Raw genomic sequence first — 22,393 nt, forward strand, 5'->3', positions numbered from 1 at the left:
TTTTCAATTTTTGTTTAAAATTTTACATTAATACCAACTGTTGCCCACGACTTTGTACGCGTGGTTATATAGTTATGCGAACAATCATGAAGAATAATTGCGCAATGTTATTGGTATCATCGCCACTTTTTTAATTTTAAAAGATTATTTATTTATAAATAAGATACATCTTTTATATATATAAAACTCAAAGGTGACTGATATAGTGATCTATCAACGCACAGCCCAAACCACTGGACGTATCGGCACAGATTAGAGAATAGTTATGGTATCGGGCTGAAATTTGGCATGCGGGAAGATTAAAAGAAAGGATTTCCCGAAATTCTTGCGGGAATGGGGAAAAATGGGGATGCACGTACAAAGTCGTGGGCGGAAGCTAGTAAATTATAAAACTAATTAGATTGATGATTTTTGATTTAATTGAATTCAATATGTTCTATGAAGATAAGTACCTAATAAATAAGAATAATTTGAGAAAACTTCTGATAAAACTCAAATTAAGTGGAAATACCTGTTACAACTTACAACTATAAAAATAGATTTGTTGATGAATTCATTACTCTAATTCTTATTCGTGTCCAACTAATAGGTATTCTTCACTGCTAAATAAATTTCAATGAAATTTGGAATGAAAATTGTTGAAGTGTCCGGGGTAAAATTCTCTGGGCTACTCGTTTTCAAAAGCGGACGCATAAACTTCAAAGAAAATGAAAATGTTTTCACAGAATTTTATTAAGAAAGAAAGAAAGAAAATCCATACTAATATTATAAAGCTGAAGAGTTTGTTTGTTTGAACGCGATAATCTCGGGAACTACTAGTCCGATTTGAAAACTTCTTTCGGTGTTAGAAAGCTCATTTATCGAAGAAGGCTTTATAGGCTATAAAACATCACGCTATAACCAATAAGAGTGGAGCCACGCGAGGGGGTGAAACCACGCGGAGCAGCTAGTATTGATATAAAAGTGAAACTTTTAATCTCTATAATTTACAACTTTTAAGCTATAGAAGTGAAACTGAGGTTATTTGCGTAAAATTCTATTACGCACAGATTTTAGTACCAATAAAGTACCTACTACTTACTATTTTTCTTTGCCACGATATTAATTTTTCTATTTAGATCGAGAAGAGCAACTACGGTGTTTCTTGCCGGTTCTTTTTCGTAGTAACTTTTTTCCGAATCGGTGGTAAATAATTTCTCTGTATTTTGACGATTCAAAAGCATTTTTAAACGAAGTCCAGTTGGTCAAATAAATGTTTGATTTTGAGTTTAATATAATTTGTTTACTGTGTTTTTCATTGCCTGTATTTTCCGTCGTCATCTATACTAATATTATAAAGCCGAAGAGATTGTTTGTTTGTTTGAACGCGCTAATCTCAGGAACTACTGGTTTGATTTGAAAAAATTTTTCGGTGTTAGATAGCCCATCCAGGAAGGCTATATATCATCACGCTAAGACCAACAGGAGCGAAGCAATGCGGGTAAAACTGCGGGCCAAAGCTGGTATAAAAATATACTTTTAAATCCCATTTTTGAGGTTTGCTTTCATTTTGAAGATTATTTTGGAAAAGAAGAACAGTTGCCTTAAGGTTCTTCCTTTTTAATTCTTTTTTTTTTAAGTCCTCGAAAGTTAAGGAGAACACATCAGTTAAGTAACATTTAAGCACTCGTTCAAATAATTAGTTATATATAAATGCAATAACTTAATTGCGTTTTAATTAAATCTGTCATTAAAAATAGCGAGAATCTTCTAAAATTAACCGATATTTTAGATTTAAATAATACCCTGAACTTTTTAACAACAAATGAAGAGGGAATGTATCTCAATAGTTAGGTCTAATTTATACGCCTAAAGGTACACCAACAGCATTTCACTGAAAGAGCAGTAATACTTTATGTTATTGATCTTAAAAAGTACAATAATTGGTTTTCTATGGACTAGATTAACCGGACCTTACACTACGAATAAAACCTCTGACAGTCGTTCTGCAAGTAGTTTGTAAAATGATAATCGAGTGAAATTTTCTAAAGAATGTTGTCATCTTCTTATATATAACAAGTCAATAACTGCGTTAAAAACAACCGACTTCAAACTTGCACTTGCAACATTTACAAATACAGACAAAAATGCTCATAAAATAAAAACTACTGGGCCTATCCGAATAAAATTTTTATGGGACCAATTCGACACCATCCCGCATCGAACAAAAAAAGAATCACGTAAATCGGTTCAGAAACCACGGAGTAATCGGTGTACATACATAAAAAAAAAAAAAAAAAAAAAAAAACATACCGGCCGAATTGATAACCTCCTCCTTTTTTTTGAAGTCGGTTAAAAATGAATCGCAAAATGTGTTGGTAAGCGCATAACTCGAGAACGGCTGAACCGATTTCGATAATTCTTTTTTTATTATATTCCTTGAAGTACGATGATGGTTTTTATGTAGAGAAAACGTAAATATGTACCACGGGCGAAGCCGGGGCGGACCGCTAGTAATATAATAATTGTAAAACCTGTGGTAAAACCCTTTTCTAACAATTAATAGACTGGTTCATTTATGTTATTTTTATACATGGGTATTGGGTATACCTACCTACATATTGTGATCTTACTAAATTACAAAATTTAAAGTTAGTAGCTTAGTAGATTTTTATAAATTGTTCCATTTAATAACTAATCGTATTTTTTTTATTAATGTAAGTATGTAGTTATAATATGTACAAAATGTTTATTGTAATATTGTGTATTCCGAATTTTTCTCTACCTGTTAAAATTCTGATCACATTGCATTTTAGATAATGTTACCGAATAAAAAAAAAATAAACGGTCTTAATATACAAAATTAAATTGAAATATTGAAACAACTCAAATTTTAACACACACAATATTTTTAATTTTTAATGAAAATTAGGTATATTTAAATTACTTACCATCAAATGAACACTGCACTACACCTATAAACGAACATTTATATCACAAATTCAAAACACCACCAAAACGAAATACACTACGATAAATGAAGATCTCCTATAGGTACAAGCGCGTGCGCAGCCCGCGCCGACTTATAGCTACGACTGCTCATATACGCTCTACTATAATTAGGGCGCTGCTACACGTAACGTCACAAATTACAATGTATATGGTAGAATTGGATGTCATTTATTTACATGTACATAACTAGCTTTTAACGCGGCTTCGTGCGAATGCCAAAAAATCTCACGGGAATGAGGTACCTATACCTATACCTATACCACCTTACCATAAAATGGCTCCGTTACGAGGTGAAAGAAAGAGATACGAACTCATTTTCGCTTTTATAATCTTAAATTATTACTAAGGATTGATTTAAATTTTGAACATAAATCAAAGTAACAAAATTAAAAAAAAAGACGGGTTGCACTCCGGGAGTGCCGGCAGAAGTGAAAACGCGCGTAGTAGAGAGGGGATAGCTGTCTACTCTCCATCCGTCTTACGCTTTTTCGATCAGGTCACGTGTCCTGACGCGAGTTTAAGATTTTATACCCATTACAGAAAAAGTGCTCAACGCCGATAAAGAAGTTTTCACTTCAAAAATCAATAAATTATTTTTAACTACATAATAATATGTACTTATATATTTCGTCAAAATAACTCAAGAAGATAATGTCCAGGTTGACATTGTTATGAATACATATAACTTTTAGGGCTTTAACGTGTTTCTAGTCATAATTCCTAATACTATGACAAAAAAACGGTTAAACAAAGCAAAAATACTTATGTACAAAGAATTTCATAATCTATTTTGTAAATCAAACTTCACTAAATCTGTACCTTCTCAATCGCTCAGGTGTCGCCGGCCTATCCGCGAAGGAGCCTTATGTCACACAAACGCTTCCGGTACTGTGATTCCGTGTGAAGAATGAAATTTTATGCACTTTTTATCTAATCTAAATGAAAACACTTATGGTTTTCGTTTAAAAGTGCCTCTTCATTATTTTCTTCCGGGAAATTTGTTTCAAAGAAAAACGCCGCCTAGCGGTAGCGTATTTTAATTTTCAGTCATTATAATATTATTATTATTATAGGTAATAGTTACAATCTGTAAAGTAGAGCTTGTTTTACCATTTCAAGTGTTTTCATTGGTACATAGGACACACTATAACGTATCTATTATAGATCCCGTGTCAATGGTCTTGTCTGGTTTAACGATAAAATTATATTTTTCAGAAATTCATGCAATCAGAAATACCTAGTACAGAAAAAAAAGACGGGTTGCACTCCGGGAGTGCCGGCAGAAGTGAAAACTTGATTATTAACATTGAGCATGTTTGATATTTTGGAATGGTATCCGTCTTACGCATGGAATATAAGGGCTAAAAAAAATCCGTCTTACGCTTTTTCGATCAGGCCACGTGTCCTGACGCGAGTTTAGATTTTATACCCAACGCCGCTATAGAAGTTTTCACTTCAAAAATGATATAGCAATGAAAAATCCTATATACATACTTACCATGAAGAGGTAGATTGTTATTCGTCTTATTCTCTATTCGTAGTTTCTATAACCTTGCCCAAAGGTAATTCTCCTGCAGCTACTCGCATGCAAATACATGCTGCAACGAAAAGTACTTATTTATAACACTGTCCTCGTGTGTTTCCTTTATCTCTTAATATTTTTAAAGATGCCAATTAAAATGAACACTTAGCAGTCCATTTTAAATAGCAGGATTAAGGAAAACAATCCTGGTATTTAAAATGGACTCTTTTCCTGTACAGTCATTTTGAGTTTTTAAATTTATCTTATTATTTGTTGCAACTACTTTCCTCTCAATTTTTTTCTGTACAAATCTTAATTACTTATTAAGAATTATCTTAAAATAGGTATTTTAATCTACATCATAATTATTTTTTCATAATAATAACTAACGCGACAGATACTACTACATTCAGTTATTTGTTTGTATAGGCACAGAATAACTTAATATGAGTATGATGAATAGGTCCATGATAGTAGCTAACGCTAGTAGAGGTAGGATCAAGGTAGGACTAGCTAGCTAGATACTAGTTATTATTCTGTAGTAGGACTAAAAAAGAGAGACTAAAGGAAAGCAAAACTTAAGGAATTTAAAAATGATTATCCTTATAATAAATATCGAGGAAATTAGATTATGTAATGTATTATTAAGATGCACATGCAAAAGTGCAAGTCATATCCTTTCATGTAATATTTCTGCTTTTGTTCTGCTGAGTCTTTATATTTAAAAAATAAATATTTTACTTTATGTATGAATTGTTGTTTTTAGTTTAATATTGATTTGGTCCTTTTTATTTCAGTCCGCTTTACCTATCCATTATAATTTACAATGCAATTGTTACTAAGAAAAGCGATACGGGAGCAATTACAAAATTTTCATTAATTGCTTGCAATAAAAATATCTTTAATATTATCTATTAAAATGCATCATGTTTATTACAAATGCTTATGTAAGGAAGGGCGGGGCTATTCCGTCCGAAAAATAACACTCAAAAAAGAACTCTTCTGTATTTTTTCTGTATTTTCTGTATTTTTTCTTAAATAATAGCTACGGAAAATTTGTCAATTACATCAAAGCAAGCCGTTATTTCTTATTCTATTCATCATATTTAGAACGTGAAAAACGATTGCAGTAGCTAAGAAAATAGCTAAATTCTAATAGGAGTTGACTTTGGGCAAAATAGCCCCGCGCGGGGTTATTTCCGACATCTGTGGAGCAATTTCCATTTTACTCAGAAATATACAATACTGATGACGCTGCCTATTTGAATTTGGATTTAGTTAGGTACGCAGACATAAGGTTCATTTTCGAGAAAAATCATTCTAAATTTTTGGAGGGGCTATTCCGTCTCGCGTCCATACGAGATAGTGACGCGAACACAATATCGATACAATTTTTTTTTAAATATCGATAACTTTTTGTGTGGAATCAATTTGAATAAGAAAAGTTAAGTGGCTTAACTTGACGCTATTTGGCACTCTCTTCACTAATTAAAAATGTATTATTGTTATTACAGTGAAATATTTATTACTTATATGGTATACTTAATAATAAGTGTAATACCACTCCAATTCACCCAAAATAGATTTTGGATAAATTATGTTTCAAACTCAAACTCAAACATTTATTTATTCAATTAGACTTCTTCTAGAAGCACTTTTGAAACGTCATTAAGTACATATTTTTAACATTTACCACCGATTCGGAAAGCTGTATCTACGGAGAAGAATCGGCAAGAAACTCCATAGTTGCTCTTTTTAATCATGTCAGATTTACAATTTTACAAATTACCTAAGTAATATCATAATATATTATCATAATATGCCAAAGAACTGTCCTGTGGTTTTCACGCGACAACCCTCCATGGGTTTTTATCTTCCATATATTCCTTAATACTGTAATAGGCTCTCTTGACAAGTACATTTTTTATATAAGATTTAAATTTAGAACTACTAAACTCTTTAATATTATGAGGAATTCTGTTGTAAAAGCGTATACCTTGCGTTTACATCGAGTAATTAATTTATAAGTGTTGAGTTAAATATGTGTACTCATAACAAAACACAATATCAGTTGCCTCAACATTTATGCTTATGTCGATAAGAAAGCCAATCGTAGCACGTCACTAGCTTTTTGCAAATTCATACAAAATCGACGGGGCTATTTCGTCTTAAAAATGGACAACATAGCCCCGCCAAAATATTTTTTGTGGGACATCGGACATAACACTTTTTATTTAAAGCGTAAGATAAAATAAATAGTTTAGAAAGAATCTCCAACATTCAAAGTTATTACTTACCTTGGGCAGATTTCACAACAATTAGGTACTTTTCACACGTAAAACGAAATAAAATTTGCGGAGCGTCGTCCATGTTGTGTCCATTCAAAATGGCGACTGTAGAAGAATAGCTGTAATTCCAAAACCATGTATCCTACAGCAACATCTGTTAGCTTATCGCGTAGTTAATTAAATTTTATACCTGCCGAAAGATGTTGTTACTAGAAATCTATTAAACTGTAGGCTACAAAGTCTTCTGACAAGATTGCCCCGCCGACAAAATAGCCCCGCCCTTCCTTATATAAACAATAAACATGTTTAATTGAGCGGGATGAAGTCAATTCTGTTTTAATTAAAGTTTATAAGTTTAAGGTGCAAAATTCATATTTTCTACAGCTAATGTTTTTTTATTGCATTGAATATAATAACTAGGTACTTACTATACTATGATACCACAGTATTACAATATACTGTGATGATACTACTTAGACAGATTACCGATACATATACTAATAATTGTTATCATTAAAAAATGAAGTGCAGTTTGTCTTCATTAGTTTGAGAAATAATTATAAAAATACGTATTGATTATAATATCTTGTAAGCATTTATTTTACTTGACGCTTTACGGCGGGGGCACACGATGCATTGCGGCGCCGCACCGCATAGATTTCACCGTGTCAGTGGGCACACGAGCGGTGCGGCGCCGTAACGTTGTTTTGTCGCAGCGGCGCCGTAGCAGCGTTGGACAGTCTGTTAATGAAAAGCGAGCGTTTCTCCGTCCTTGTGACGCAAAACAACTGAGCGGTGCCGCTCCGGCGTCGCATCGCATTCACCCCTCCCCGCCTCGTCTCGGTGGTTGCAAGTCCGGTGCGGTGCTGGAGCGCATCGTGTGACATGCCACAGATATTTCTATGTAAGACGACGCAGCGACACCGCTCCGGCGCCGGACCGCCGCCGCAACGCATCGTGTGCCCCCGCCGTTAGTCAGTATGTACCTATATTATGTCTTTAAAATCTAGAAAGCAATCCGTGTGTCTGTGCACGTGCACGTTTGTGTATGTGTGTGTGTGTTCTGAAAGCTAAAGAACTATGTGACGTCACAGGTCTTGCTTTACAAGAAACACGCTTTAGTAATCGAATTGCGAATGACTCGACCCTTGGCCAAGCTGATAAGGATGTGTGACAAAGCGAATCTAACCGGGTTAAAGTGATTGACCCTTATTACCCGGTAACTGGGCCACAGATTATCCATAAACAATTAATGTTGTGATTCAATATTTTAGATTTGCGTATGTCAATTTTGTTAATGCAGTTCAGAGTTCAGTCAGATTTTTGATTAATGTAGGTAAAAGTTAAGAATTGAATTTTGGAAATATGGTCCTTCATTCTATCCAAAGTTATCTTAGAAAGGACATATAAGAATAGATTTTAGACGGAAAGCTAGTACATTATAAGTAATAAGCTTCATTTAATGAAATGTATCTAACATTATAGGATGTAAACCTGAATGTGGATGTCCTATTAAATAAATCAATAGTAAATATGCTAATAAGTAGACTAATTAAAAATGTAGGATACCATTTATTTGTATTAGCATATGATATGTCTATTATTAAAGTAATAAATTAAACTAAACAAATTAAAGTAAACAGCGTATATTCGTTTATATTTTTATTAATATCACGAAGTAGATGTGTTGCCGATGTCAGAGGCTTCCTGCATAGTATCAGGCAGCTTGGTGCCAAGTGTCTCTGGTGTGATGAGGACCAGGAAACCGGAGACCAGCGCGAACCCCGCGAACAGCGCGTACGGAAAGTCGTCCCAAATTGCTGCTCCCTGGAATTAGGAAGAATATGTGCAAATTTCCATCTCGTAGAGTTAATATTATACGCGTGTATTAAATCTAGTTGATATAGGTACTTAATTCTTATTTTCGACTGTTAAAACAGCCAAACTATCTACGTCATTAAAAGAATATCATACTCGAGCAATTACATTAAAAACACACGTGGTATCAGCATCTAAAATTAGATATTTCCTCTATCTTATATTGAAGGCTCCAACCAATCTACCTCATATACATAATTGTAATACTAATAATTATTATGTAAACCTAAATTGTATATTGACATGATTTAAAAGAGCAACTATGGAGTTTCTTGCCGGTTCTTCTCCATAGATACTGCTTTCCGAATCGGTGGTAAATGTAAAAAAATATGTAATGACGATTCCAAAGTGCTTCTAGAAGAAGTCTAATTGAATAAATAAGTGTTTGAGTTTGAGTTTAATTATATATTCTACGAACCATAGCAGGAGTCAACGGCGCTGTTATAGAACCCAATCTACCAATCATAGACGAGAACGCAAAAAGGCTGTGTCGGTACTTCGTCGGATACAGCTCTGCGGTGTACACATACAGAGATGTGATCACCATGGATATACAGCACTTGCCTATCAGGTATACTGTTAGGGACACGCCGAAGAGTTCTGGAAAAGGTATATTTCAATTAAATATCGCTACTGAACTAATGAATACATCTGAAATGTCACAAATTTTACTTAGTTACTTATAAAAACTTTGTAACCACAATTCTAACAAATAAATTTTCATTTCATTTTAATTTCATTTCATTTAGAAACATGTGACTATCCAAAGTTGATCCATTTTTAAGCAAAACTTTTTCCGATTGTTTTTTAGTTTTTTGCGTATTTAATTAAGATTTAAAACCAAACAATAATATTAAATAAAATGCAGCCTATGTGATAACAATTTTTTTATCCATTTAATGCGAATTTTGTTTGATAATGCATTATTATGTCACTGATAAGAGAATTCTGATCTTTATCTCCTCGTAAATTGTGTGTTTCTTTAAAAAATCGTAACCTTATATCTTCTCCATTATGCTAAAATCATTCGATTACTTTACGAAAGAAACTTACCATCAGGCATAAAGATGTACGCAATCTGACAAGCCGCGCACACCCAGTACGCGCCCATGAGTACGGGCTTCCTCCCGACCCTCTCCATCAAAAACACCGCCATCCAATACCCCGGTATCTCCACCGCCGACACCGCTACATAATTCAGATACATATTGCCACTTATGTTCACTGCATTTACCGATAACCCATAGTAAACTAAAGTCATCGTTACCCACCAAATGGGAGACACCACGGTTCGTATTAAAATTTGCCTATTTCGAATAACTTGCAACACTAACCAAGGCTCATTTGTTTTAGCCGCTGCTTTTTCCTTTTCTTCTTCGACAGTGAGTCGTAATGCTTCTAAAGATTTCTCTGATAACTCCCTTCCATTAACTTTGGCTGCTTTCTTTAAAATTTCTTCAGCATCTGCGTATCTTCCTTTACTTAAGTACCATCTGATAGATTCAGAAAGAATCCAGAAGTAGCTGATAGTGACAAACTGTGGGATGTATATGGCTAGTGTTAATTTCCTCCAATTAGGTAGAGCCCAGACGATAAAGCCCAAAGTTACTTGGCCGACGGCATAGAAGGTGTTCATAGTTGCGCCAGCTGCTACACGGTACTTGGGTCCAACGATTTCCATCACTGCAAGAAAATACGTTTTATTATGTAAATCTCCTCGTCAGCTTATAGAGCAGAAATAAATAAACATAGGCAATGATGTTCTTGCTACGCTGGGAACTTTATTCATCTAAAAATTTTAAATTATAATTTTGTCTCGATACCATTTCAATGAACCTATTTGCCTACTTAAATCGTATGTTTATAATATCAGTATTTAAATTAATTCAAAATCGTCCACGCAAAAAAAAAAAAAACAATCAACTTACTAAGAATATAAGCACACGAGAACCCGCCAGACCCGAACGTAGATTCAGCGACTTGCGATATAAAGAAACCAATGTATGTATTGGCGAAGTATCTCAGCACACCAAGCACAGCTGCGTTCACAGCGCTCACGGTGAGCAGCAGGCGCCGGCCCCACCTGTCCGACACATAGCCGGTGATCGGGAGCGCTATGAAGTTGCCCAGGTTCCTGATGGAGCCGATGAACGTCCGCCGCCATTCGTCACATGCCAGATCGTACTGGAATTATAATGAACTGCTAAATCGAAAATATTCGATACTGAAAATCGTTAAACAGTGCTTCAACTGAAAATTGGTTGAAAAAGATGATTCTGGTTTTAAGAATTTCTATATTATATTACACTTTAATTTAAATATTTTGACTTAACCCAGGTCTCAAACGTTAAATTTTCCACTTTCAGAAACTTTTGTTACATCCAAATCAAATAAATAAATAAATAAATCAAATCACACTACCTTCTTTAAAACAAAATATAACTTACATCATAAACCACAGAGTGCGTATTTTCATAAACAAATTCTTCGCAAGGCACTACATTATTCCGGTCAAAGAAATCCTTCGGGCAAGTATCATTTGGACCAGAAGTAATGGTAACATTAGGGTACCGTTGGCAGTTATCAAATGAGCTTCCACTAGCCGGTATTGCATTTAGCACCCATTCTGGGGAAAATTCTTGAAATTCTCTTGTTTCACATTCTGGTATAAAACACCTGTAATAAAAAAAAATTATTTATGAAATCGATCATTCACTAATCCACGAATCAATGAAGACACTAATTAATTAATATCTATTTATCGTTATGTAATGAATTAAGATAATGGGATGATTACAATATGGGACGAGTGTCTGAAATATAAGTACCTATAATTTGAGTTCGAATTTGAAAAAGAAAATTATAATTATATAAAAATGTATAATGAAAATTTAAAGAAAGTAAACCATACGATATTGATACAAATAAAATGTTAAACCTATACAAAATCTGTCACATAAGAGTACGATATGATTGCATTTAAGTTGTTTAAAATAAGCACTATCACACCAAAACAAACGAAAATACCTCGTATTAATTCTGGCAGCTGTGAAAATGTACTCGCTGGCACTCCAACCGATAAACAACACAACTAGAGCTGAAAGAGCCACAGTCCTCAACTGATACGGACCAAACTGGCCAATCTCCTCCACTAATATTGTATCTAAATGCACTTTCTTATTACCACCATTTCCCTCTTCTTTAGTATCTTGCATTTTTACTTCTTCCGTACTCAATAAAGAATAAACACAAGTGTTTTTGATCGATATAATATCGTCTTATTCAATAAAGATTATAATATCATGTTATTAATCCTATCTTGGCGTGAGGTGTAAATATAGGCGGTTTGAACCGCGACTTTTTTTAGCCAATAAATTGTACGGTTCTTTGGTAGAAGTTACAGTTATTTTAAAATATTAATGTAAAAACTATTAGTACAGGTTCTGTGTTATAATTTTATATAATAAATATTTATCAAACTTATATACGTTTATATAGTTTCTTACAACAGCGAATTAAACATACAAACACACAAAATGTAAATTTATTGTAGATACATCATCATTGATAAAAAGTAATTCTTTCATTGATAAGGATTCAGAGATAAACTAATGTATATAGTATAATCATTAATCATGCTCAAACTCAACTTGACAAGCGCACGTAAAGAATTCCGTACAATTTTCTAACAAAAACGGTATAAACTGTTTCGGTATTTGTTATGGTAGACGCAACAGATATATCATTAGTAAAAACTTCACGGATTTTAAGATACAGCAAGTATAAGGATACAGTCGGACTGCGGAGTCTTAGTAATTCCTATTACCACAGTTTACTAAATAGTCACTACCAATAATTACTCTTACTTGCGGAACCCTTTCACTTATAAACATTTGCATACGGATCCCTAAAACACTCATTCGTCCGGTAAATATTTTAACAGCTTTTTCATTAACCATGTAATCAAATTATGTACATAAATGACCTATCGCAACTAATACATGTTTGAGAACCAGTAGGGTAGGTACTATTTTTCAGCTTCTACCAAAATCTTCTTATCTTTATATATAAAAATGAATCGCAAAATGTGTTGGTAAGCGCATAACTCGAGAACGGCTGAACCGATTTCGATAATTCTTTTTTTATTATATTCCTTGAAGTACGAGGATGGTTCTTATGTAGAGAAAACGTAAATATTATGTACCTACCACGGGCGAAGCCGGGGCGGACAGCTAGTATTTTAATAAAAAATACTTGCTCATTTTATATTTTACAATCCTTACTCATGTCATGCATTTAGAGAGAAATATCACAATTCACAGGTGGTCCGTGGTTAATCCTGATTGAAAAAAGGTTCGGTTTCGTTCAGTTTCTGAAATATAAGTAATTATTATTGCATGGAGATCCATGCAAAAACCTGAAGCACTTTTTCCGTGCTGTCTTTTAAACTGATTACCTACTGATGTGCCTATTCTAGTCTTCTAAATTTTTATTTATGTCGTGTATCTTTTACTTGAACTACAATAAATTATTAGATAAGTGTTAGAAGTGTTGTGATATGAAATGTGTTTTCTTTCATTCGTATATATCGTATAGATCGAAATATCTTTGGCAAGAATTTTACCTACTTGAGTAATATTATGTGAACCAAAATACAGAATACTTAGGTATATTAGGCATCTATAGGTACACAGAATATTGTGAAAATTAATTTCATATAATATATTAGCTCTTATAAAAGATTACCTGTGTTTGGTTTTACTATAACTTTAAGGTTTTCGTACACCAATGAAAATATTTATGGCAAAATAGCAGAGAATATATTTTGCCTGTATATTTTTCATATCAGTATCAGCACAGATATAATAGTATTGGTATTATTAGGTATATTACGTGCAATCTATCGATGTTAGAATATCGTTTCGACGATAAATGGACATTATTTAGGACATTTCATATTGTATACCTAAGGCTGTCTTTTGCTGTTTTATGTTAAGTTTTATATTTTATGTAATTTTAACGCAATCAAGAATTTTGAATCATTAATTTATGGAAACGTTATAAATTGCTAAATCAGTGTATCTGTCCACTTTTTAGGTCTAAAATTATGTGCTAGAAGAATACTTTAGCCTCAGTAATCAGTATAGGTACAATTTATTGATGTATAGAAGAACAATGAACTGTTCTGTTTGTCACGAAAACAATCTATTTATGCATCAACATCCGTAGCGTAAGGATAGTATAGGGGCGTACAGACGGTGGTAAAAGACTTCATACTACGTAGTGAAGATAAAATACTTATGTAAGAAAATCTTATTTACCAAACAACATCATTAATAAAAGTCTTATGACGAAGCTTTAAGACTCATAAATGTTGATTCAGTTCAATATTCGTTACAAACTAAAATAAAACACATATCTGTTTTATATTTTGATCCAAAGTACGGAAAAATAATACTGATATCAAATATAGTAGCCTCTTTTATGCATAAAAAAATGAAACAAACAATTTATCGCCAGTAGACGTTGTTAAAATTATCTTTATTTCATATATTAAGTAGTAGATATCTTCGATAAGATAATCGCAACCTTTACATGCCTTCGGATTAACACCATTATTCAAATTGACAATTATTATCAGTGAGTACAATTAAAAATCTATCGTTATCATTAGTGTTAGCTCTCATTAAATATCTGTTAGGTGAATTATCAATTACTTATTTATAAATTTTAATTATTTTCTGGAGCCCAAAAAATAATTACGAAAAATTTATAAAAGTAACCAAACTATCAGGAACTATAGAAATATGCTGCATGCTACCGGAAATCCATTTTTTCGGGTGTGCTGGAAAGTGCTCTGCCATATTCACAGACATCTAACGTTATTCGTAAATTATAAGCATTTCTTATCATTGTTTTTCTTCTTTATAAAGTATAACTTCATGTTATACATTAATTTGGATTATTATGCTACCCTTATTAATTAAAATTAAACTTTTAATGCAATTTTATTAAAAATCGGCACGTTTAAGTCGTTCTCAGAAAGGAATTGCTAATTTACGACTAAACTCTGACGTCGCAAGTAAAAGCGACAATATTTAATAGCTCCAATTTAGATAATACACACGCTTTCGATATGAAACATGATCCTTATAATACTTTTACAAACTTATCGCTGGCCTTCACCGGTATTAAGCCGAAAACATAAAATGCTTGTTCTTAGATTAGTTTGTTTGGGTGTCTGGATTAATGCAATTAAAGAAAGCACTTTGTTGTATAAGTGAAGTGCATATACAGTAAGTAAGATGCATTATACATCTGTTTCACTGATCGATTTTCTTTAGGGACAAGTAGGTGATCAGCCTTCTGTGTCCAGCAGACCAAGGCATTTTTTTTTCTTCGTCCCACCGGTAATCGAACCCAGGACCCCTCGGTGTTACGCTCACGCGTCACCCATTGTACTGAGGAGGCGGTCACGTCGGTCGGTTGTGCGTATACCGGCTGCTTAATCTGTGCCAATTAAAATATTAAAAATGTTCCTCTATGTTTCATAAAACGCACTCTCATCTTGAACTTAGAAAGCTTTTATAAGTTTACTAAATCTACAAGCAAGAATTATTATACTGCGGTAGGTACTTATAATGTTCATTTTGTTACAAAATAAATATTTAGTTCCATAGGTAATAAGATAAGTACTCAGGAATTCGTCAATTCATCGAGATTATGTAGAGCTCGTAAATTTATTTACCGCAAAAAAAATAGACAAATAAGCTTTACACCATAATTTTATACAATTTGGCACCCAATTGTTTGGAAAGTATTTATTTAGAAATTTTAGAATATGAATATGAATTTTATTTGCGATTTGATACTTTTAATGATCAAATTATTATATTTCCAAAAGCTAACACAAATTATTCCCAAGATAGCTTTTTACCATTTACAAGGTTGAAATCAAATTCAAGCCACATGTTTATAAAGTTAGGGATAGTAAAAAACCATTTCGAAATAACATTTTATTTACATATTTATATTATCCTTAAAACTATTTATCACATAATGCATTGTCTGCCATTTTAAATTAAAAAATAGCAGTCTTTACATTAATACAAAAACAAATAACAATGACATAATTATACAAAGATTATACAATACAGAACACTTCAACAGTTCAACACTGCCCTAAATCCAGTCCCTAATTTAAAATGTTACAGTTTAACTATCGCTTTTTGATTTCTTAAGACCAATATCAGATGCTTCTTCCATAGTATCAGGTAGTTTGCAGCCAAGTGTCTCCGGTGTGACCAGGACAAGAAGACCAGCTACTAATGCAAAACCACCGAACAGAGCAAATGGAAAGTCATCCCATATTGCTGCACCCTGCGAATAAAATATATCATTTGTATAAGTTATATAAAGCAGTGGACCAAAGATGGAACCCTAGAAAGTGTTTACTCTTTTTAGTACCTAAAATTAGTGTATGAATGTAAAAATGCGTGATCGTGTCAACTTTATGATTATTCCTGTAGAGTCGAAACATACCACATTAATTAAATATTACATTAAAATTATCTTAGTTAAATTCAAATAATGTAAAATATAGCATTGAAGTAAGTTGAAAAGTTAACGTGAATCTTATTTAAAAGTAGGAATTTGTACTTCCATCTTCTATCATACACCAAGGCTATCGAATCGAAAAATATCCCAGCCGAAATGAGAACATTCTCCTTTTTTTGAAGCTAGTTAAAAAATACTCACAAACGCTGGTGTAAGTGGTGCAATAATAGACCCTATCCTCCCCATCATAGAGGCGAATGCGAACAGACTGTGCCTGTATCGCGTGGGGTACAGCTCTGTGGTGTACACATAAACCGTCGTCATCACCATCGCTATACTGTACTTGCCGATCAGGTACACCGTTAGCGACACACCGTATAGACCTAAAGAAAACAGATTTGTGATCAGTTCGTGAAAGTGTGATAGAATTAAGTATTCCTTATTTTAAAGCTTTAATTGCATTAAATCTATTATTTACCATTTTGTGTTCAATGGTATTATTAGATACATTTACAGCAGTAAAGTAAGAAAAATATATTAGATATTTCCCGCGCTAAATGCAACAAAAAGAAGAAAATACATACTATCAAACACTAGAAAATACTAAGTAAGCATAAACAAATTTGAATAAAATGCTACTAAATATGATAAAGATTTGTGTACACAAAAAATTACTTTTATCGGAAAGGAAATATTTTTTTTTTTATAAATGAGGATGAAACAGTTCCACGTATCTATCTACTATCTAGTTATCTAATGTTTCACGTTCTTATACCGTGTATGCTAAATTCAGTCAGATATAAGAATAATAGCACAGTATTACAATATTATAATAGTGTGTCATAAATACTTAAAAATATAATTATTGATAAAATGAAAGGATGGAAATATTTACAACTGATAAAAATGCGTTATCTTAGTATCTTACATACTAGTTTTAATCACGAGAAACTGGTGTAAGATAATCCTGAAACTTAGTCTAAATAACGCTTACTTAAATTTTAATTTAATATTTTTTTACAATATAATAATAGTGGGAGGGAAAATATATCTTACCTTGTGGCATAAATATGTATGCAATTTGACACGCAGCGCACACCCAAAACGCTCCGGTTAGAACCGGTTTCCTTCCAACTTTGCTCATTAACACAACAGCTGTCCAATACCCCGGAATTTCCACAGCCGCTACAGCAATGTAATTCACGTATCTATTTCCAGACATGTTAACAGCATTGATCGATAAACCATAGTAAATGAAGGTATTTGTGATCCACCAAACTGGAGAAACTAGAACTCGTAGGAGGACCCTTTTGTGTCGGAACAGAAGGACAATCAGCCACGGTTCTGATTTCCTTTCCGCTTTATCCAATAGAGCGTTCCTTTTCTCCTCTTCAGTAGAGACTTTTAAAGCTTCTATAGATTTATCTGATAAATATGTACCGTTAATATTTGCAACTTTTTTTAGAGTTATTTCAGCTTCTGCATAACGGCCCTTGCTCATGTACCAACGGATTGATTCAAACATGCTCCAGTAGTACAAAATGGTTATAAATTGTGGGACGTATAATATCAATGTTAGTGTTTTCCAGTTGGGTACTCCCCAAGCAATCAGCCCCATGAATATTTGGCCAACAGAGAAAAATGTGTTCATAGTTGCGCCGGCAGCTACGCGGTATTTTGGTCCCATGATTTCCATTACTGCAATAGAAATATTTTGTTTTAACTCTGTACATAACGGCGAAACTAGATTGAATGTACTGCACAAAGAAATACATATCTCAAGTGAGTCTTAATTCTCGTAACAGTTGAAGAAAAATGAATAGTGGAAACATAATTTCAATCGGTGATCTACTTTAAATACTATACTATAATATTTCAATGTAACTTTTCCTTTAATTCTATTTGTTTATGCTTTGTGTCTTCGAACATAGATACTTATCACTAAAATGACACTAAAAATGTATTTATTTTCAGTTATCATAATTGATAGATTAATGAGACGCATTAATTTATAAAACAATAGTAAAACAGTAAACATAAACGATGAAAGATTAGCATTATCAATGTATTTTCCAGGATGAAGAATGTTTTTATTTCCTTCCTTGAGTAATTTCAATGCCGTAATATTATGCGGGGTGTCCCAAAAAGTAGTGATGAACGGAAGCTGGGAGGTAGAGGACCTAGAGGTCTATCCGAATCACCCCCATGTATGTTTTGCGATTTTTCGTATTTTCGGAGTTATGACGTTTTTTTCAATTTTTCACCTATCGCCGAGTACGATGATATTTTCACTCATGGTGACGTCAATTGTTGCGCTAGATGCTTGATTTTTTTTTGTTTGCTAAGCTGAAAGATAGGCCAATTCAGTATGGTAACATTTACTATCGTTAGATCTTCGAATGGAATAAAAAAAAGAATTAAATGCCAAGAAAGATAAACTTACTCAGTGGTGAACATCACCACTTCAAGGGCCCGTAAAAAAATAAAATCACATAAAAAAAGTTTTCCGTTTGATGAACGAAATAACCCGAAAATTCATAGTAGTAGAAGAAACCATTAAAAATGATAAAAGGGCATTCAGACATTAAAAAGACAACTTTTTACGGTGATGTCGCACTTGCACTGAACAACAGCGGGGTCATTTTAAAAATGTCTGGTAATTAAACACCTTGTTATTGGTTTTAATTTGTTTTTTTATTGATCATCATGTTAATTAAATTTTTGCACTTACCACATTTACATTTAAATTTTTTGATTGAAGCCTTCTGAATAATAAAATGAAATTTTCAGGCTACCTGATAGATAGAGCAAGTTTTTAAAAGCCAAACGGACAACTTTTTTATGTGATTTTAGTTTTTTAAGGGCCCTTGAAGTGGTGAACATACTGGGTAATTTTATCTTTCTTGGCATTTAGTTCTTTTTTTTATTCCATTCGAAGATCTAACGATAGTAAATGTTACCATACTGAATTGGCCTATCTTTCAGCCTAGCAAACAAAAAAAAATCAAGCATCTAGCGCAATAATTGACGTCACCATGAGTGAAAACATCATCGTACTCGGCGATAGGTGAAAAATTGAAAAAAACGTCATAACTCCGAAAATACGAAAAATCGCAAAACATACATGGGGGTGATTCGGATAGACCTCTAGGTCCTCTACCTCCCAGCTTCCGTTCATCACTACTTTTTGGGTCACCCTGTATATTGTTTAAATTTTTGGAAAATCGACAGACAGATTTTTGCATCTCTTATTCAAACTCAAACATTTATTTATTCAATTAGACTTCTTATAGAAGCACTTTTGAAACGTCATTACATATTTTTAACATTTACCACCGATCCGGAAAGCAGTATCTACTATTCATATAAACTATGTGCGTATGAATGAATTGTTCGTTTTCTCACCGATTAAATAAGACTTTATAACTATTACATTATACTCACACAATATATAAGCACAGGAGAAGCTACCCGAACCAAAAGTTGCTTCAGCCACTTCAGAAATCAAGAACCCAACGTAAGTTCCCGCGAAATAGCGCAGACTTCCGATCCAGGCAGTATTGAAAGCATTAATACAGAGGGCAGTTCTTCTTCCCCATCGGTCGGATATGTAGCCGGTGATGGGTAAAGCTGCGAGGACGCCGACCGTCCGGATGGAGCCGATCAGGGTACGCTGCCACTCGTTGCAAGCAAGACCGTACTGTTGACAATAATATGAAATTCGTAAGCAAGAATATATCGAAAGGTTTATGGCTGCTGCTTCGACCAACTTGTCCTAAGCATAACAATGTGCTTTAAATTTCCTCGAGAACCACGCTATCCATTAATTTTTTTGACAGAGTAACAAAAGATATAGCGAAAGCACTTGAAAGAAAATAAAATTCAGCTTAACACATCAAAAGGTTAGTCCTTTTAAATAATGTTTAAATACCGTGTGAAATAAATCAGTATTAAAATGAAACAGTTTTTTAAAATCTAACATCGTAAGCAAGCAATTTGTAGCATGTGTCTACTAACATCAATCGATTAACACAAAAATCATATTATTACTAGGTACACTCAATTAAAAATACTTGGTCTTTTACATACCTCATATACAACAGTATCAGTATTTTCATATAAAAACTCTTCACAATCAATAGTACTTTCGCGGTTAAAAAGATTAGCGGGACAGACGTCTCTAAAAGCGGATGCATTTCTCGGGCTAAATCTTCTGCAATTGTCAAAAGAGCTTCCACTTGCTGGTATTGCGTTGAGGATCCAGGATGGGTTGAACTCGACAGCTTCCAGGTTATCACATTCGGGTATAACACATCTGCAAGAATCGTCATTATGAAAAATATAATATAAACATATTATGATACTAGACTAGCTGACACGGCAAACGTTGTTCTAGATAAATAGTTTAGAATCTACTACCAGAAACATAGCATACTATTACTAAAAAAAATTAAAAAAAATCAGTCAATTAGTTACCGAAAAGTATGGCAAATAACAAACAAACAAATCTAAGGAAGATGACATAAAGTAGTATAGCATAGCATTACAGAGCTTCGAAAGATACAACTTAAAATATAAATATAAAATTTTCCAAAAGTGCAATATGAAATTATCATAGGATTATATTTTAACTACAAACGCGACGCACGTTATATTTGAAGTTAAGAGATCGATGAAACATAAATCAGAAGAATAAATTTAAAAAGTACATGTAGAGCATTTATAGCACTAAAACTTTACTTAGATATAATTTTAACTAAATAATAATTAATAACCATAATATTAATTTAATACCGAACTATTATATTTTCATTTTACAAAATTTCCCTTCCCCGCAATAATTACCTTGTAGGAATCCTTCCCGTCGTAAAAATATATTCAACAGCAGCCCACGCGGCAAAAACAACTATAACAACTGTGAGCCCTAACATTCGCCATTGGTACCTTCCAAGTTGTCCAATTTCTTCCACCAGCAAGGTGTCCAAAGACACACTTGGAGGACCAGATGGCTTTTCCTTAGACATTGTTACAATGACACCTCAATGCAAACTACACCTAGTTAACATAGATTAAAATATATAATATCATGAATGTCGGGGAATCAATAGATAAGTCCAGATTAAACGATTCCGGTACAATTACGATATTTCCATTTTATGTGGCTTTGTGACGTTGAAAAGCGCAACAATCGCAAGTCATTGCACTGAGTTAAACAGTGACTTGTACATACGGTAGATAATGATAAAATTCCATTAAAGCAAGACTTTTTATTAAGTTCAGTAACGGTTGAATTTTATGTTTTGCACGAGTAGACGCATGCAACTCTGGTACATGCAAATCGAAAATTTACAACACTTTTTGGGACAGCAATGAAAAAATTAATATTATGATTTGTGTCGTAGCATGATGTTGTAATATTCTCTATAGACAATAGATATCCTCCATACACGGACTATCCAGTATCCAGCACAAAATATTTTTTCAATTTGTTTTGCTAGTAATTCGTAGTGGCTAAGATGAGGGCAGAAAACGACTTTTTCTTAACAGAGCTGCTTTGTTATATTTTCTTAATAACAAATAGAGAAGTTAAGTATCTTTATGGTAAGAAAATCTATATCTATACTAATATTACAAACCTGAAGAGTTTGTTTGTTTGAACGCGCTAATCTCAAGAACTACTGGTCCGATTTGAAAAATTATTTCGGTGTTGGAAACCCCATTTATCGAGAAGGCTATATATCATCACGGTAAGACCAACAAGACCAAGCGGAGCCACGCGGGTCAAACCGCGGAGCGCTGCTGGTAAACTATATTGAGAAGAAAATTAATTATTTTGAGAACTTCCGAAGTTTCTAAAAACTTTATCTAATCAGATATGAATACATTGTCTGAACACGTGTGAATATTATCAATAATTTAGTCTATAAAAATTGTGATAATCAGGCCATGTTAGTACTAAAGGCACAAAATTCTGCCATTTTGGGCTCATAATCTGAAATTCTATCGAAAACGGCGAACGATACGGCTCGTCGACGACATGTGACTAAAGCATTAATTGACTATTGTATTTGTAGTAGATTCAATAGTCGAAACATTTTAGAAACAATGATAATTACAATTATCTGCTGCTAGTGTTGATAATAATTATATTTATCAT

General features: G+C 33.3%; 3 protein-coding genes across 3 annotated transcripts in view; all 3 read right to left on the reverse strand.

Moving 5' to 3' along the window:
• The window catches only part of LOC149903141 (organic cation transporter protein-like), a 28,276-nt gene extending 25,209 nt beyond the window's left edge, over nt 1–3,067 (reverse strand). The window contains exon 1 of the mRNA XM_090109560.1: nt 2,931–3,067. Coding sequence (XP_089965686.1) covers nt 2,931–2,933 — 3 coding nt within the window. The 5' untranslated portion in view covers nt 2,934–3,067. The remainder of the gene's footprint in view (nt 1–2,930) is intronic.
• Nucleotides 3,068–8,472: 5,405 nt separating this feature from the next.
• Nucleotides 8,473–11,894, reverse strand: LOC149903142 (organic cation transporter protein-like). The gene is made up of 6 exons (XM_090109719.1): nt 11,707–11,894; nt 11,127–11,355; nt 10,608–10,863; nt 9,733–10,362; nt 9,098–9,279; nt 8,473–8,628 (listed from the first exon to the last, which is right to left on the reverse strand). The coding sequence occupies exons 1-6, from the start codon at nt 11,892–11,894 to the stop codon at nt 8,473–8,475; spliced, it is 1,641 nt and encodes a 546-aa protein (XP_089965845.1).
• Nucleotides 11,895–15,894: 4,000 nt separating this feature from the next.
• LOC149903143 (organic cation transporter protein-like) lies at nt 15,895–21,182 on the reverse strand. The gene is made up of 6 exons (XM_090109686.1): nt 21,082–21,182; nt 20,326–20,551; nt 19,681–19,936; nt 17,293–17,934; nt 16,438–16,619; nt 15,895–16,059 (listed from the first exon to the last, which is right to left on the reverse strand). The coding sequence occupies exons 1-6, from the start codon at nt 21,165–21,167 to the stop codon at nt 15,895–15,897; spliced, it is 1,557 nt and encodes a 518-aa protein (XP_089965812.1). The 5' UTR covers nt 21,168–21,182.
• Between the last annotated feature and the right edge of the window lie 1,211 nt (nt 21,183–22,393).

The sequence above is a fragment of the Colias eurytheme genome, chromosome 14, assembly GCF_061535395.1.
Source record: "Colias eurytheme isolate Ceu_HAF_F1 chromosome 14, ilColEury1 Martin Lab GWU primary, whole genome shotgun sequence".
NCBI classification, from domain to species: domain Eukaryota; kingdom Metazoa; phylum Arthropoda; class Insecta; order Lepidoptera; family Pieridae; genus Colias; species Colias eurytheme.

Excerpts from the sequence above, each read along its gene's own strand:
- LOC149903143 (XM_090109686.1), bottom strand. The coding sequence starts at position 21,167 with ATGTTAGGGCTCACAGTTGTTATAGTTGTTTTTGCCGCGTGGGCTGCT. Across the intron at positions 20,552-21,081 it reads ACGGGAAGGATTCCTACAAG|ATGTGTTATACCCGAATGTG; the intron begins GTAATTATTGCG and ends CGATTCTTGCAG. Across the intron at positions 16,060-16,437 it reads CACCACTTACACCAGCGTTT|GGTGCAGCAATATGGGATGA; the intron begins GTGAGTATTTTT and ends TTTTATTCGCAG.
- LOC149903142 (XM_090109719.1), bottom strand. The coding sequence starts at position 11,894 with ATGCAAGATACTAAAGAAGAGGGAAATGGTGGTAATAAGAAAGTGCAT. Across the intron at positions 11,356-11,706 it reads GCTGCCAGAATTAATACGAG|GTGTTTTATACCAGAATGTG; the intron begins GTATTTTCGTTT and ends TTTTTATTACAG. Across the intron at positions 9,280-9,732 it reads GTACATCTTTATGCCTGATG|AACTCTTCGGCGTGTCCCTA; the intron begins GTAAGTTTCTTT and ends TACCTTTTCCAG.